The 12500-nt window shown below is 52.0% G+C and overlaps 1 protein-coding gene across 1 annotated transcript in view; it reads left to right on the top strand.

The window, feature by feature from the left end:
• Nucleotides 1-12500, top strand: part of pcxb (pyruvate carboxylase b) — a 76811-nt gene that overhangs the window by 56462 nt on the left and 7849 nt on the right. Inside the window, exons 13-21 of the mRNA XM_084691688.1 lie at nucleotides 3728-3872; nucleotides 3968-4057; nucleotides 5451-5672; nucleotides 7452-7608; nucleotides 7860-8100; nucleotides 8253-8420; nucleotides 10613-10694; nucleotides 11819-11976; nucleotides 12365-12451. Coding sequence (XP_084547814.1) covers nucleotides 3728-3872; nucleotides 3968-4057; nucleotides 5451-5672; nucleotides 7452-7608; nucleotides 7860-8100; nucleotides 8253-8420; nucleotides 10613-10694; nucleotides 11819-11976; nucleotides 12365-12451 — 1350 coding nt within the window. The remainder of the gene's footprint in view (nucleotides 1-3727; nucleotides 3873-3967; nucleotides 4058-5450; nucleotides 5673-7451; nucleotides 7609-7859; nucleotides 8101-8252; nucleotides 8421-10612; nucleotides 10695-11818; nucleotides 11977-12364; nucleotides 12452-12500) is intronic.

The following is a 12500-nucleotide window of genomic DNA, read 5'->3' as shown; positions in this document are numbered from 1 at the left end:
GAAGGAGGAGACAGACAAGGGCATGAGAGAGAGGAAGAGAGAGAATAACAGAGAGGGGTAGAGAGAAAGAAAATGGACAGAGAGAGAGAGAAATATATAGACATAAAGAGAAGGAGGGAGAGGGGAAAGAAAGAGACAGGGAACCTCAAATAGCATCTGGTCTGATATGGGTAAAGAGCATGAAAACCGTGGAGAGGAGAGAGAGAGAGAGGGAGAGAGAGAGAGAGAAGGGTGTAAGAGATGTAGCAATGGAGAAGAGAGAGAGAGAGAGGGGAGAGAGAGAGAGAGAGAGAAGGGTGTAAGAGATGTAGGGATGGAGAAGAGAGAGAGAGAGAGAGAGAGAGAGAGGGAGAGAGAGAGAGAGAGAGAGAGAGAGAGAAGGGTGTAAGAGATGTAGGGATGGAGAAGAGAGAGAGAGAGAGAGACAGAGACAGAGACAGAGAGAGAGAGAGAGAGAGAGACAGAGAGAGAGAGAGAGAGAGAGAGAGAGAGAGAGAGAGAGAGACAGAGAGAGAGAGAGAGAGACAGAGAGAGAGAGAGAGAGACAGAGAGAGAGAGAGAGAGAGAGAGAGAGAGACAGAGAGAGAGAGAGAGAGAGAGAGAGAGAGAGAGAGAGAGAGAGAAGGGTGTAAGAGATGGAGGATGATGGATTTGAACAGTTCCAAGTGGGAATAAATACATCAAACGTGTGGGTTAGTGTTAGGTTAGGGTGATACACAGGCATGCACACACACACACGCATGTGATACCCCACTGCGCCTGTCACTGCTCAAAATATCTTTCAGACCTCATGCATGTGTGTGTCTGTGCATGTGAGAGAAACACACAACATGAGGGTTTGCATCTCTTCATCATACTTTTACTCTTTTCCTATCAACTAACCCTCCCTCCCTCCCTCCCTCCATCTCTCCATCCTCATGTCTTTGGGTGAAAGAGTTTGAGTCACCTAGCTGTCTCTCACTGGGGCTAAATATAGACGACTTAGCACTGAGTCAATACACACACTTGCAAAACACACAAACCCACGCGTACACACACGCGCACACACACACACAAACACTCATTTAACCACATCTGCCAACACACTAAAGACACACTCACATGTCCAGCTCAGGCGGCTATCATAAACACACACACACACACAACCCCACACACACACAGTTTTTCAGGATAATTGGTGCAGAGGTTCAAATTGGAGGGGGGGCTTTCTCCATTTGTCTCAGTCAGAATATAATCAGGCTGGACACACACACACACACACACAACCCCACACACACACTCACACACCCTAAGAGTATACACACACACACACAGAGACTGCATTAACAAGCTTACAAGTCATGTTTCGGGTTAGTATGAATCTGTACCTGTGATGCTGCGATACAAGAACCTACCAGAAGAGAGAGAGAGAGAGAGAGAGAGAGAGAGAGAGAGAGAGAGAGAGAGAGAGAGAGAGAGAGAGAGAGAGAGAGAGAGGGAGGGAGGGAAGGAAGGAAAGAAAAAGAAAGAAAAAGAGAGCGAGAGAGAGAGAGAGGGAGAGAGAGGGGAGAGAGAGAGAGAGAGAGAGAGAGAGAGAGAGGGAAAGAGAGAAGGATGGAGGGAGGGAGGGAGGGAGGGAGGGAGGGAGGGAAGAAAAAGGGAGAGAGAGAGAGAGAGAGAGAGAGAGAGGTTGATCCTGTGCTGTTGCTGAGTCACTCTGGTCTCTGTTGGTCATGTCTGTGTCCTTGACTGACTGTATCTGGTCTATCTGTGTTCAGCTGCTCTGGGATGGCGTAGAAACAGCTCTATTGGTTTCTGTTGCACACACACACACACACACACACATACTTACCCAAACACACACAGATAAACATATACACATACCGAACCAGGCCACCACACACACGCATGCACACACACACACACACACTCCTGGAACTCTAACTTGTCTAAACAAACCAATCAATAGCTGTTGGAAAGCCATTAACAACCTGCAGCGACTGGTACCCAGTTATTGCACCTGCTTGACCTCCCTCTGTGGTTGTGTTTATCTGTGTGTGTGGGGGGGTGTGGGGGGGTGGGTGTGTGTCTCTCCAAGACTGCATCTGTATAAGGTTATCTTTGTTTACGTGCTTTGGTGTTTGTTTGTTGTTGTTGTTTGTTGATGCCTTTGGACATGTTGGTTTGTGTATTTTTGTTTGTGTGTGTGTGTGTGTGTGTGTATGTGCATGTTTTTGTGATTTTGTCTAAAACGTGTTTATCCATTAAAATCTGTTTATCCACAGATTCATCTTTGAAGTCTTCCTGTGTGTGTGTGTGTGTGTGTGTGTGTGTGTGTGTGTGGTGCCAGCTCAGTGGTGTGTGTGGTGTTTACAGCCTGACATGACCGATGGAGAGAACCAAGAGAAGGAGAAGACAGAGTTCCACACATTCCTTCAATCCTGCTCCCATTTGCAGACGGATGTGTGTGTGTGTCTGTCAGTGTGTGTGTGTCAGTGTGTGAGTGAGACAGACAGAAAGAAAGAGGGAGATTGAAAGGAATATAGAAGCAGGGATGTAAAGGAGAGAGAGTGTAGTTGAGAGGTTATTGTTCCCTGGAAATCCATTAGTGTGAACAAGCTGATGGTGTAAGAGTAGAGGGAGGGAACACTGACTCACTAGTTGAACCGTTTTGCGTTTGTTCAGTTGAGACATTCCTGATCTCCTCCCTCCCTCCCTCCCTCCCTCCCTCCCTCCCTCCCTCCCTCCCTCCCTCCCTCCCTCCCTCCCTCCCTCCCTCCCTCCCTCCCTCCCTCCCTCCCTCCCTCCCTCCCTCCCTCCCTCCCTCCCTCCCTCCCTCCCTCCCTCCCTCCCTCCATGTCAACGTTTGTGGCTTAGTCAGTGCAGGTATGTTTGAGTGCACCATTATTTTGCATGCTCTTCACATGAGTGAGTGTGTGTATGTGAGTGTGTGTACATGTACAGTCTAGCCTCCAGTCAGCAGCAGTTGTATTGAACGTTCTGGTGATGACATCGATTTGGAAAGAAGGCTGAGGACATATTTATTTATACTCTCCCCTCTCCCCCCCCCTCTCCCCCCCCTCTCTCTCTTTCTCTCCCTCTCCCTCCCTCTACTCTCCCTCCCTCTCTCTTTCTCTCCCTCTCCCTCCCTCTACTCTCCCTCCCTCCCTCTCTCTTTCTCCCCCTCCCTCTCTTTCTCTCCCTCTCCCTCCCTCTACTCTCCCCCCTCTCTCTCCCTCCCTCTCTCTTTCTCTCCCTCTCCCTCCCTCTCTCTTTCTCCCCCTCCCTCTCTTTCTCTCCCTCTCCCTCTCTCTCTCTCCTCTCCCTCTCCCTCCCTCTCTCTTTCTCCCCCTCTCCCTCCCTCTCTCTTTCTCCCCCTCTCCCTCCCTCTCTCTTTCTCCCCCTCTCTCTCTTTCTCTCTCTCTCCCTCTCTCTCTCTCTCTCTCTCCCCCCCTCTCCCCCCCCTCTCTCTCTCTCTCTCTCTCTCTCTCTCTCCCCCCCCCTCTCTCCCTCTCCCTCCCTCTCTCTTTCTCCCCCTCTCCCTCCCTCTCTCTTTCTCCCCCTCTCTCTCTTTCTCTCTCTCTCCCTCTCTCTCTCTCTCTCCCCCCTCTCCCCCCTCTCCCCCCCCTCTCTCTCTCTCTCTCTCTCTCTCTCTCTGTCTCTCTCTCTCCCTCTCTCTCTCTCCCTCCCTCCCTCCCTCCCTCCCTCCCTCTCTTTATCTCTCTCTCTCTCTCTCTCTCTCCTCCAGACCAACATCCCATTCCTCCAGAATGTTCTGAGTTCTGACCAGTTCCTGCACGGTTCTCTAGATACTCAGTTTATAGACCAGAACCCAGACCTGCTGAACATCAACCTGGGCCAGAACAGAGCCCAGAAACTGCTTCACTACCTGGGTGACAAACACACACACACACACACAGAACTGCTTGTACACACACAAAGTTATTGTGATCCGTGTGTGTGTTTTTGACGTGTCTTCTTCCTCCAGCTCATGTGATGGTGAACGGACCAACCACGCCTCTCCCTGTCAAGGCAAGACCCGCCTCCGTGGATCCGATCATTCCTGCTGTCACCACCGGTATGTCAATCAAACCTCAACAGCCAATCTGTTTTGATGTGTGTGTGTGTGTGTGTGTGTGTGAGAGTTTGTGGAAAATACACCTGAGGTGGATGATGAGGTGCTGGTATGCATCTCACACACACACACACACACACACACACACACACGCACACACCTAAAGCCCAGTAATGAGATTTGTAATATGCTTATATCCCTTCCTTCACTGGGAGAAGAGAGGGATTAAACCAGGAGGAGGGGAGCAGAGAAGGGGTGGGAGGCAGAGAGAGAGAGAGAGAGAGAGAGAGAGAGAGAGAGAGAGAGAGAGAGAGAGAGAGAGAGAGAGAGAGAGAGAGAGAGAGAGAGAGAGAGAGAGAGAGAGAGAGAGAGAGAGAGAGAGAGGGAGGCAGAGAGAGATGGAGGCAGAGAGATGGAGGTAGAGAGAGAGGGGGAGGCAGAGAGAGAGAGAGAGAGGGAGGGAGGAGGGTGGGAGGGAGAGAGGGAGAGGTGGAAGAGAGGAGGGGTAGATAGGTAGAGGAAAGAGAGCCCAAGAGAGAAAGAGAGCAGGTAGAGAGAGATAAAGGGAGAGTGGGATAGAGACAGAGAGGAAGACAAAGAGAAGGAGGCAGAGAGAGAGAGAGAGAGAGAGAGAGAGAGGGAGGGAGGCAGAGAGAGAGAGAAAGAGAGAGAGGTAGGCAGAAAGAGAGAGAGGTAAAGAGGAAGAGAAGGATGGTGTACAGTAAAGGAGGGAGAGTGTGTGTGTGTGTCTGTGTCTAAGTGGGTCATCTCTCTAGCAGCTAAGACCCTGGGGTTGTGTTAATACTCCTCTGGCTTGTCTCTGTCTCTGCCCCCCACAGGACTCATCTCTCTCTCACACACACACACACACACACACACATATGTACACGCACATATACAGACACACCCACACCCAAACTTTCACACAAACACACATATATCCACATACATATACTGTTCATACACCATCACACTCTCACACACACACACTCTCAAACACACACACGTACAGACAAACAGGAACAATACGCTTAACAAAACAACTGCAGCTTGGTGCTGTTAGGCTGTCGTCTAGGTGGTTTATTTATCCTGTTAAATCCCTCGACACACATTCAACCTCCTTTCTCTCTGTCTGTCTATCCTTCCCTCTCATCCATTGTCCCTCCCTCCCTCCCACCTTCCCCTCCTGTTTTTGTTTACTGTTCTTAAACTGGAAATGATGGATGGATGGAAGGAGGGAAGGATGGATGGATGGGTGGATTGGTTGGTAAATTAACGAACGGATGGATGGAAGGATGAACAGAGATAAAAGGAAGCAGATGGATGAACGAATGGATGGATAAATGTTGATGGATCCACTAATCGACTGACCTCCCCCCTTCCCCCCCACCCCTAGGAGAGCCCCCTCTTGGTTACCGTGACGTCCTGTTGAGGGAGGGGCCAGAGGGATTTGCCAGGGCAGTGCGATCCCACCCCGGCCTGTTGCTAACAGATACCACGTTCCGCGACGCCCACCAGTCGCTCCTGGCAACGCGCCTGCGTACTCTGGACCTGAAGAACATCTCTCCCTACGTAGCTCACGCCTTCCCCCAGCTGTACAGCCTGGAAACCTGGGGAGGTGAGCACACCCCCACACCTCCACACCCCCACACCTCCACACCCCCACACCTCCACACCTCCACACCTCCACACCCCCACACCCCCACACCTCCACACCTCCACACCCCCACACCCCCACACCCCCACACCTCCACACCTCCACACCCCCACACCCCCACACCTCCACACCCCCACACCTCCACACCCCCACACCCCCACACCTCCACACCCCCACACCTCCACACCTCCACACCCCCTCACCCCCACACCTCCACACCTCCACACCCCCACACCTCCACACCTCCACACCCCCACACCTCCACACCTCCACACCACCTCACCCCCACACCTCCACACCCCCTCACCCCCACACCTCCACACCTCCACACCCCCTCACCCCCACACCTCCACACCTCCACACCTCCACACCCCCTCACCCCCACACCCCCACACCTCCACACCCCCTCACCCCCACACCTCCACACCCCCACACCCCCACACCTCCACACCTCCACACCTCCACACCCCCACACCTCCACACCTCCACACCTCCACACCCCCACACCCCCACACCCCCACACCTCCACACCCCCACACCTCCACACCTCCACACCCCCTCACCCCCACACCTCCACACCTCCACACCCCCACACCTCCACACCCCCACACCTCCACACCTCCACACCCCCACACCTCCACACCTCCACACCCCCACACCTCCACACCCCCTCACCCCCACACCTCCACACCTCCACACCCCCTCACCCCCACACCCCCACACCTCCACACCCCCTCACCTCCACACCCCCACACCTCCACACCTCCACACCTCCACACCCCTACACCTCCACACCTCCACACCCCCACACCCCCACACCTCCACGCCCCCACACCCCCACACCTCCACGCCCCCACACCTCCACCCCTCCTCACCTCCACACCCCCACACCTCCGCACCTCCACACCCCCACACCTCCACACCTCCTCACCTCCACACCCCCACACCTCCTCACCTCCACACCTCCTCACCTCCACACCTCCACACCCCCACACCTCCACACCTCCACACCCCCGCACCTCCACACCTCCACACCTCCACACCCCCACACCTCCACACCTCCACACCCCCTCACCTCCGCACCTCCACACCCCCTCACCTCCGCACCTCCACACCCCCACACCTCCACACCCCCACGCCCCCACACCTCCACACCTCCACACCCCCTCACCTCCACACCTCCACACCCCCACACCTCCACACCTCCTATTTTTCTAACTTCTAGAAAAAAACATATATAAAACATCCTTCTACATCTCTATCTTTTTGTGTCATTACCCCTCCCTCCCTCTCTAGAACATTGTTTAAACTGTCAGTCTGTCATGTGGTCATCTCCCTGAAGACTAAAGTGTTCATAAACTGTGTCAACACTCGTGCGTGTGTGTCTGTGTGTGTGTGTCTGTGTGTGTGTCTGTTTGTGTCTGTCTGTGTGTGTGTGTGTCTGGTGAAATGACTCAGAGATGACTTCAGTCTTAGTAATATTCTGTCCACATGCAGCTTCTGAACGAAACATGTCCACTGTAAAGTGTGTGAGTGTTCAAGTGCATTTTCCTGTTTGTGTGTTTGTGTAACTGGGTGTGTTACTGTGTGTGTGTGTAACTGTGTGTGTGTGTGTGTGTGTGTGTAACTGTGTGTGTGTAACTGTGTGTGTGTGTGTGTAACTGTGTGTGTGTGTAACTGTGTGTGTAACTGTGTGTGTGTAACTGTGTGTGTGTGTAACTGTGTGTGTGTGTGTTCCAGGAGCTACATTTGACGTGTCCATGCGTTTCCTGTGGGAGTGTCCATGGCAACGTCTGCAGGAGCTGAGAGCTCTGATCCCCAACGTTCCCTTCCAGATGCTTCTGAGGGGTTCCAGCGCCGTGGGATACAGCAGTTACCCTGACAACGCTGTCTTCAGGTATACACACACCAGTTACCCTGGCAACGCTGTCTTCAGGTACACACACACCAGTTACCCTGGCAACGCTGTCACCAAGTACACAAAAACGCACACACTGCTGTGATCTATAAATTGGCACACAGTTGGTGTAATTATTCTGTAAATAGGCCAAAGTTTGATTGACATTCCATTGTAAACCTCTCTCTCCCTCCCCTCCTCTCTCCCTCTCCCCCCCCCTTCCCCCCCTCCCCCCTCCTCTCTCCCCCCAGGTTCTGTGAGCTAGCCAGGGAGAACGGGGTGGATGTGTTCAGGGTGTTTGACTCCCTGAACTTCCTTCCCGGGCTGCTCCTGGGCGTGGAGGCTGCGGGGGCGGCGGGCGGCGTGGTGGAGGCAGCGCTGGCGTACACGGGCGACGTGGCCGACCCCTCCTGTAGGAAGTACAGCCTGCAGTACTACCTGGACCTGGCCCAGGAGCTGGTCAACGCTGGGACTCACGTGCTCTGCATCAAGGTGGGTCAGGACTCACACAGGCACACACACACAGGTACACAGATACCGACACACAGATAGATACACACACAGGTTTGGACACATACAAATAGTTAAACACAATCAGAGAATGTTAATTCCCCCCTCCTCCTCCCCCCTCCTCCTCCCCCCAGGACATGGCAGGTCTACTGAAGCCCGAGTCCAGCCGTCTCCTGATTGGCTCGCTGAGGGGGCGTTTCCCTGACCTGCCCCTCCATGTGCATACACATGATACGGCGGGGGCGGGCGTGGCCGCCATGCTGGCCTGCGCTGAGGCAGGGGCTGACGTGGTGGACGTGGCAGTGAGCACACACACACTATGACACACACACACACTATCACACACACACACTATGACACACACACTATCACACACACACACTATCACACACACACACTATCACACACACACACTATCACACACACACACTATCACACACACACACTATGACACACACACACACTATCACACACACACACTATGACACACACACACACTATCACACACACACACTATGACACACACACACACACACACACACACTATCACACACACACACTATCACACACACACACTATCACACACACACACTATCACACACACACACTATCACACACACACACTATCACACACACACACTATCACACACACACACTATCACACACACACACTATGACACACACACTATCACACACACACACTATGACACACACACTATCACACACACACACTATCACACACACACACTATCACACACACACACTATGACACACACACACACTATGACACACACACACTATCACACACACACACTATCACACACACACACTATGACACACACACTATCACACACACACACTATCACACACACACACTATCACACACACACACTATGACACACACACACACTATCACACACACACACTATGACACACACACACTATCACACACACACACTATGACACACACACTATCACACACACACACTATGACACACACACTATCACACACACACACTATCACACACACACACTATCACACACACACACTATGACACACACACACACTATCACACACACACACTATCACACACACACACTATGACACACACACACTATGACACACACACACACTATCACACACACACACTATGACACACACACACTATCACACACACACACTATCACACACACACTATGACACACACACACACTATGACACACACACACACTATGACACACACACACTATGACACACACACACACTATGACACACACACTATCACACACACACACTATCACACACACACACTATGACACACACACACACTATCACACACACTATCACACACACACACTATGACACACACACACACTATGACACACACACACTATGACACACACACACTATCACACACACACACTATGACACACACACACACTATGACACACACACACACTATGACACACACACACTATGACACACACACACACACACACACACACACTATGACACACACACACTATGACACACACACACACTATGACACACACACACTATGACACACACACACACACTATGACACACACACACTATGACACACACACACTATGACACACACACACACTATCACACACACTATCACACACACACACTATGACACACACACACACTATGACACACACACACTATGACACACACACACTATCACACACACACACTATGACACACACACACACTATGACACACACACACACTATGACACACACACACTATGACACACACACACACACACACACACACACTATGACACACACACACTATGACACACACACACACTATGACACACACACACTATGACACACACACACTATCACACACACACACTATGACACACACACACACTATGACACACACACACACTATGACACACACACACTATGACACACACACACACTATGACACACACACACACTATGACACACACACACACTATGACACACACACACACTATCACACACACACACTATGACACACACACACACTATCACACACACACACTATCACACACACACACTATCACACGCACACACTATCACACACACACACTATGACACACACACACACTATCACACACACACACTATCACACACACACACTATCACACACACACACTATGACACACACACACACTATCACACACACACACACTATGACACACACACACTATCACACACACACACTATCACACACACACACACTATCACACACACACACACTATGACACACACACACACTATCACACACACACACACTATCACACACACACACTATGACACACACACACTATCACACACACACACTATCACACACACACACACTATCACACACACACACACTATGACACACACACACACTATCACACACACACACACTATGACACACACACACAGTCTCTCTAAGCTTAGGTGTGTTCCATGTTGGTTGTCTCAGGTGGATTCCATGTCTGGCATGACGTCCCAGCCCAGCATGGGGGCCCTGGTCGCATGCACCAACGGAACCAAGCTCAATACCGGTCAGCCATTGGTCCATTCAGCTGTCAATCAAAATGGGCGGCTCTCTATAGGGCCGCACACCTGTCACACCTGTCACTGCTGTCCCTAATCACACACACACACACGTATATACACAGACATACACACACATGCATATACGCTTACACACACACACACACATATATACACAGACATACACACACATGCATATACACTTACACACACTTACACACACATATATACACAGACATACACACACATGCATATACACTTACACACACACACACACACACATATATACACAGACATACACACACTAGCCTCTACACGCACACATTCCTTCCCTCTCTCCACATACAATGCTTTCTAATTTCCTCCCTCCCCCCTCTCCCCTGTCTCCCCCTCCCTCCCCTGTCTCTCTGTCTTCAGGCGTCGCAGGCTAATTGAGTTGTTCTCAAAGCTGTTGGTTTCAACAGAGAGACAGCTTGAGCTGCATCGCGCAGTCAACACACACACCTACACTACCCTATCTTTTGTTTCTACATCTCCTTTGTCTTTTTTGTTTTCATATCCCTCCCTCCCTCCCTCCCTCCCTCCCTCCCTCCCTCCCTCCCTCCCTCCCTCCCTCCCTCCCTCCCTCCCTCCCTCCCTGCCTGCCTCCCTCCCTCCCTCCCTCCCTCCCTCCCTGCCTCCCTGCCTCCCTCCCTCCCTCCCTCCAGTATTCTTTTCTGTCCATCATCTATTTGTGTTCATTCGTTCTAGTCATCACTTGTCAATCTCAAATTAGCATCCTTACGAGTGTGTGTGTGTGTACATGTCTGTGTGGTACCATGGCAACATGAGTGCAGAGATCATGAGAAGTGAATTGATGACAGTCTGACACAAACCCATCACTAGCGATGGCTGATCAGCTCTGATTGATTGATTAAGACAGACACTCTAAACCCCTCCTCCCCCTCCTCCCCCCCCTCTTCCCCCTCCTCCTCCTCCCCCTCCTCCCCCCCTCTTCCCCCTCCTCCTCCTCCCCCTCCTCCTTTCCCTTCATCCCCTCCCTCTCCTCCCCCTCCTCTCCCCTCATCTCCTCTCCCCCCTCCTCCCCCCCCCTCTCCCTCCCCTCCTCCCCCTCCCCTCCTCTCCTCCCCAGGTATCTCCCTGGACAGGGTGCATGGCTACAGTGATTACTGGGAGGGGGTGAGAGGGTTGTATGCTCCGTTTGACTGCACCTCCACCATGAAGTCTGGAAACTCTGATGTCTACCACAACCAGATCCCAGGAGGACAGTACACTAACCTGCACTTCCAGGTACGGTCTGCTCTCCTCCTCCCTCCCTCCTCCTCCTCTCTCCTCCCTCTCTCCTCCTCTCTCCTCCATCCCTCTCTCCTCCTCTCTCCTCCTCCTCTCCTCTCCTCCCTCTCTCCTCTCCCCTCTTTCCTCTCCTCCCTCTCTCTTCTCCTCCTTCTCTCCTCCCTCTCTCCTCTCCTCCTTCTCTCCTCCCTCTCTCCTCTCCTCCTTCTCTCCTTCCTCTCTGCTCTCCTCCCTCTCTCCTCTCTTCACAGGGTTATTTGGAAGCAGCAAACACCTGTATTTCCCTGGGTGTGTGTGGGACTCCCATCACATGACTGGTGTGTCTAGGTGTTGTGGAGGCAGTCATGTGACCTGTCTCCTCGTCATGTGACCTGTCTCCCTGCAGGCCCACAGCATGGGGCTGGGAAACAAGTTCAAGGAAGTGAAGAAGGCCTACATAGAAGCCAACCTGTTGCTGGGTGACCTCATCAAGGTGAGACAAAGGGGTGGTGTGATGTCATCAAGGTGGGACGTGAAGGAGC

This window comes from Hypomesus nipponensis, chromosome 25, assembly GCF_054491055.1.
Source record: "Hypomesus nipponensis isolate SF chromosome 25, ASM5449105v1, whole genome shotgun sequence".
NCBI lineage: Eukaryota > Metazoa > Chordata > Actinopteri > Osmeriformes > Osmeridae > Hypomesus > Hypomesus nipponensis.
This window is presented reverse-complemented; position numbering and strand designations above follow the sequence as displayed.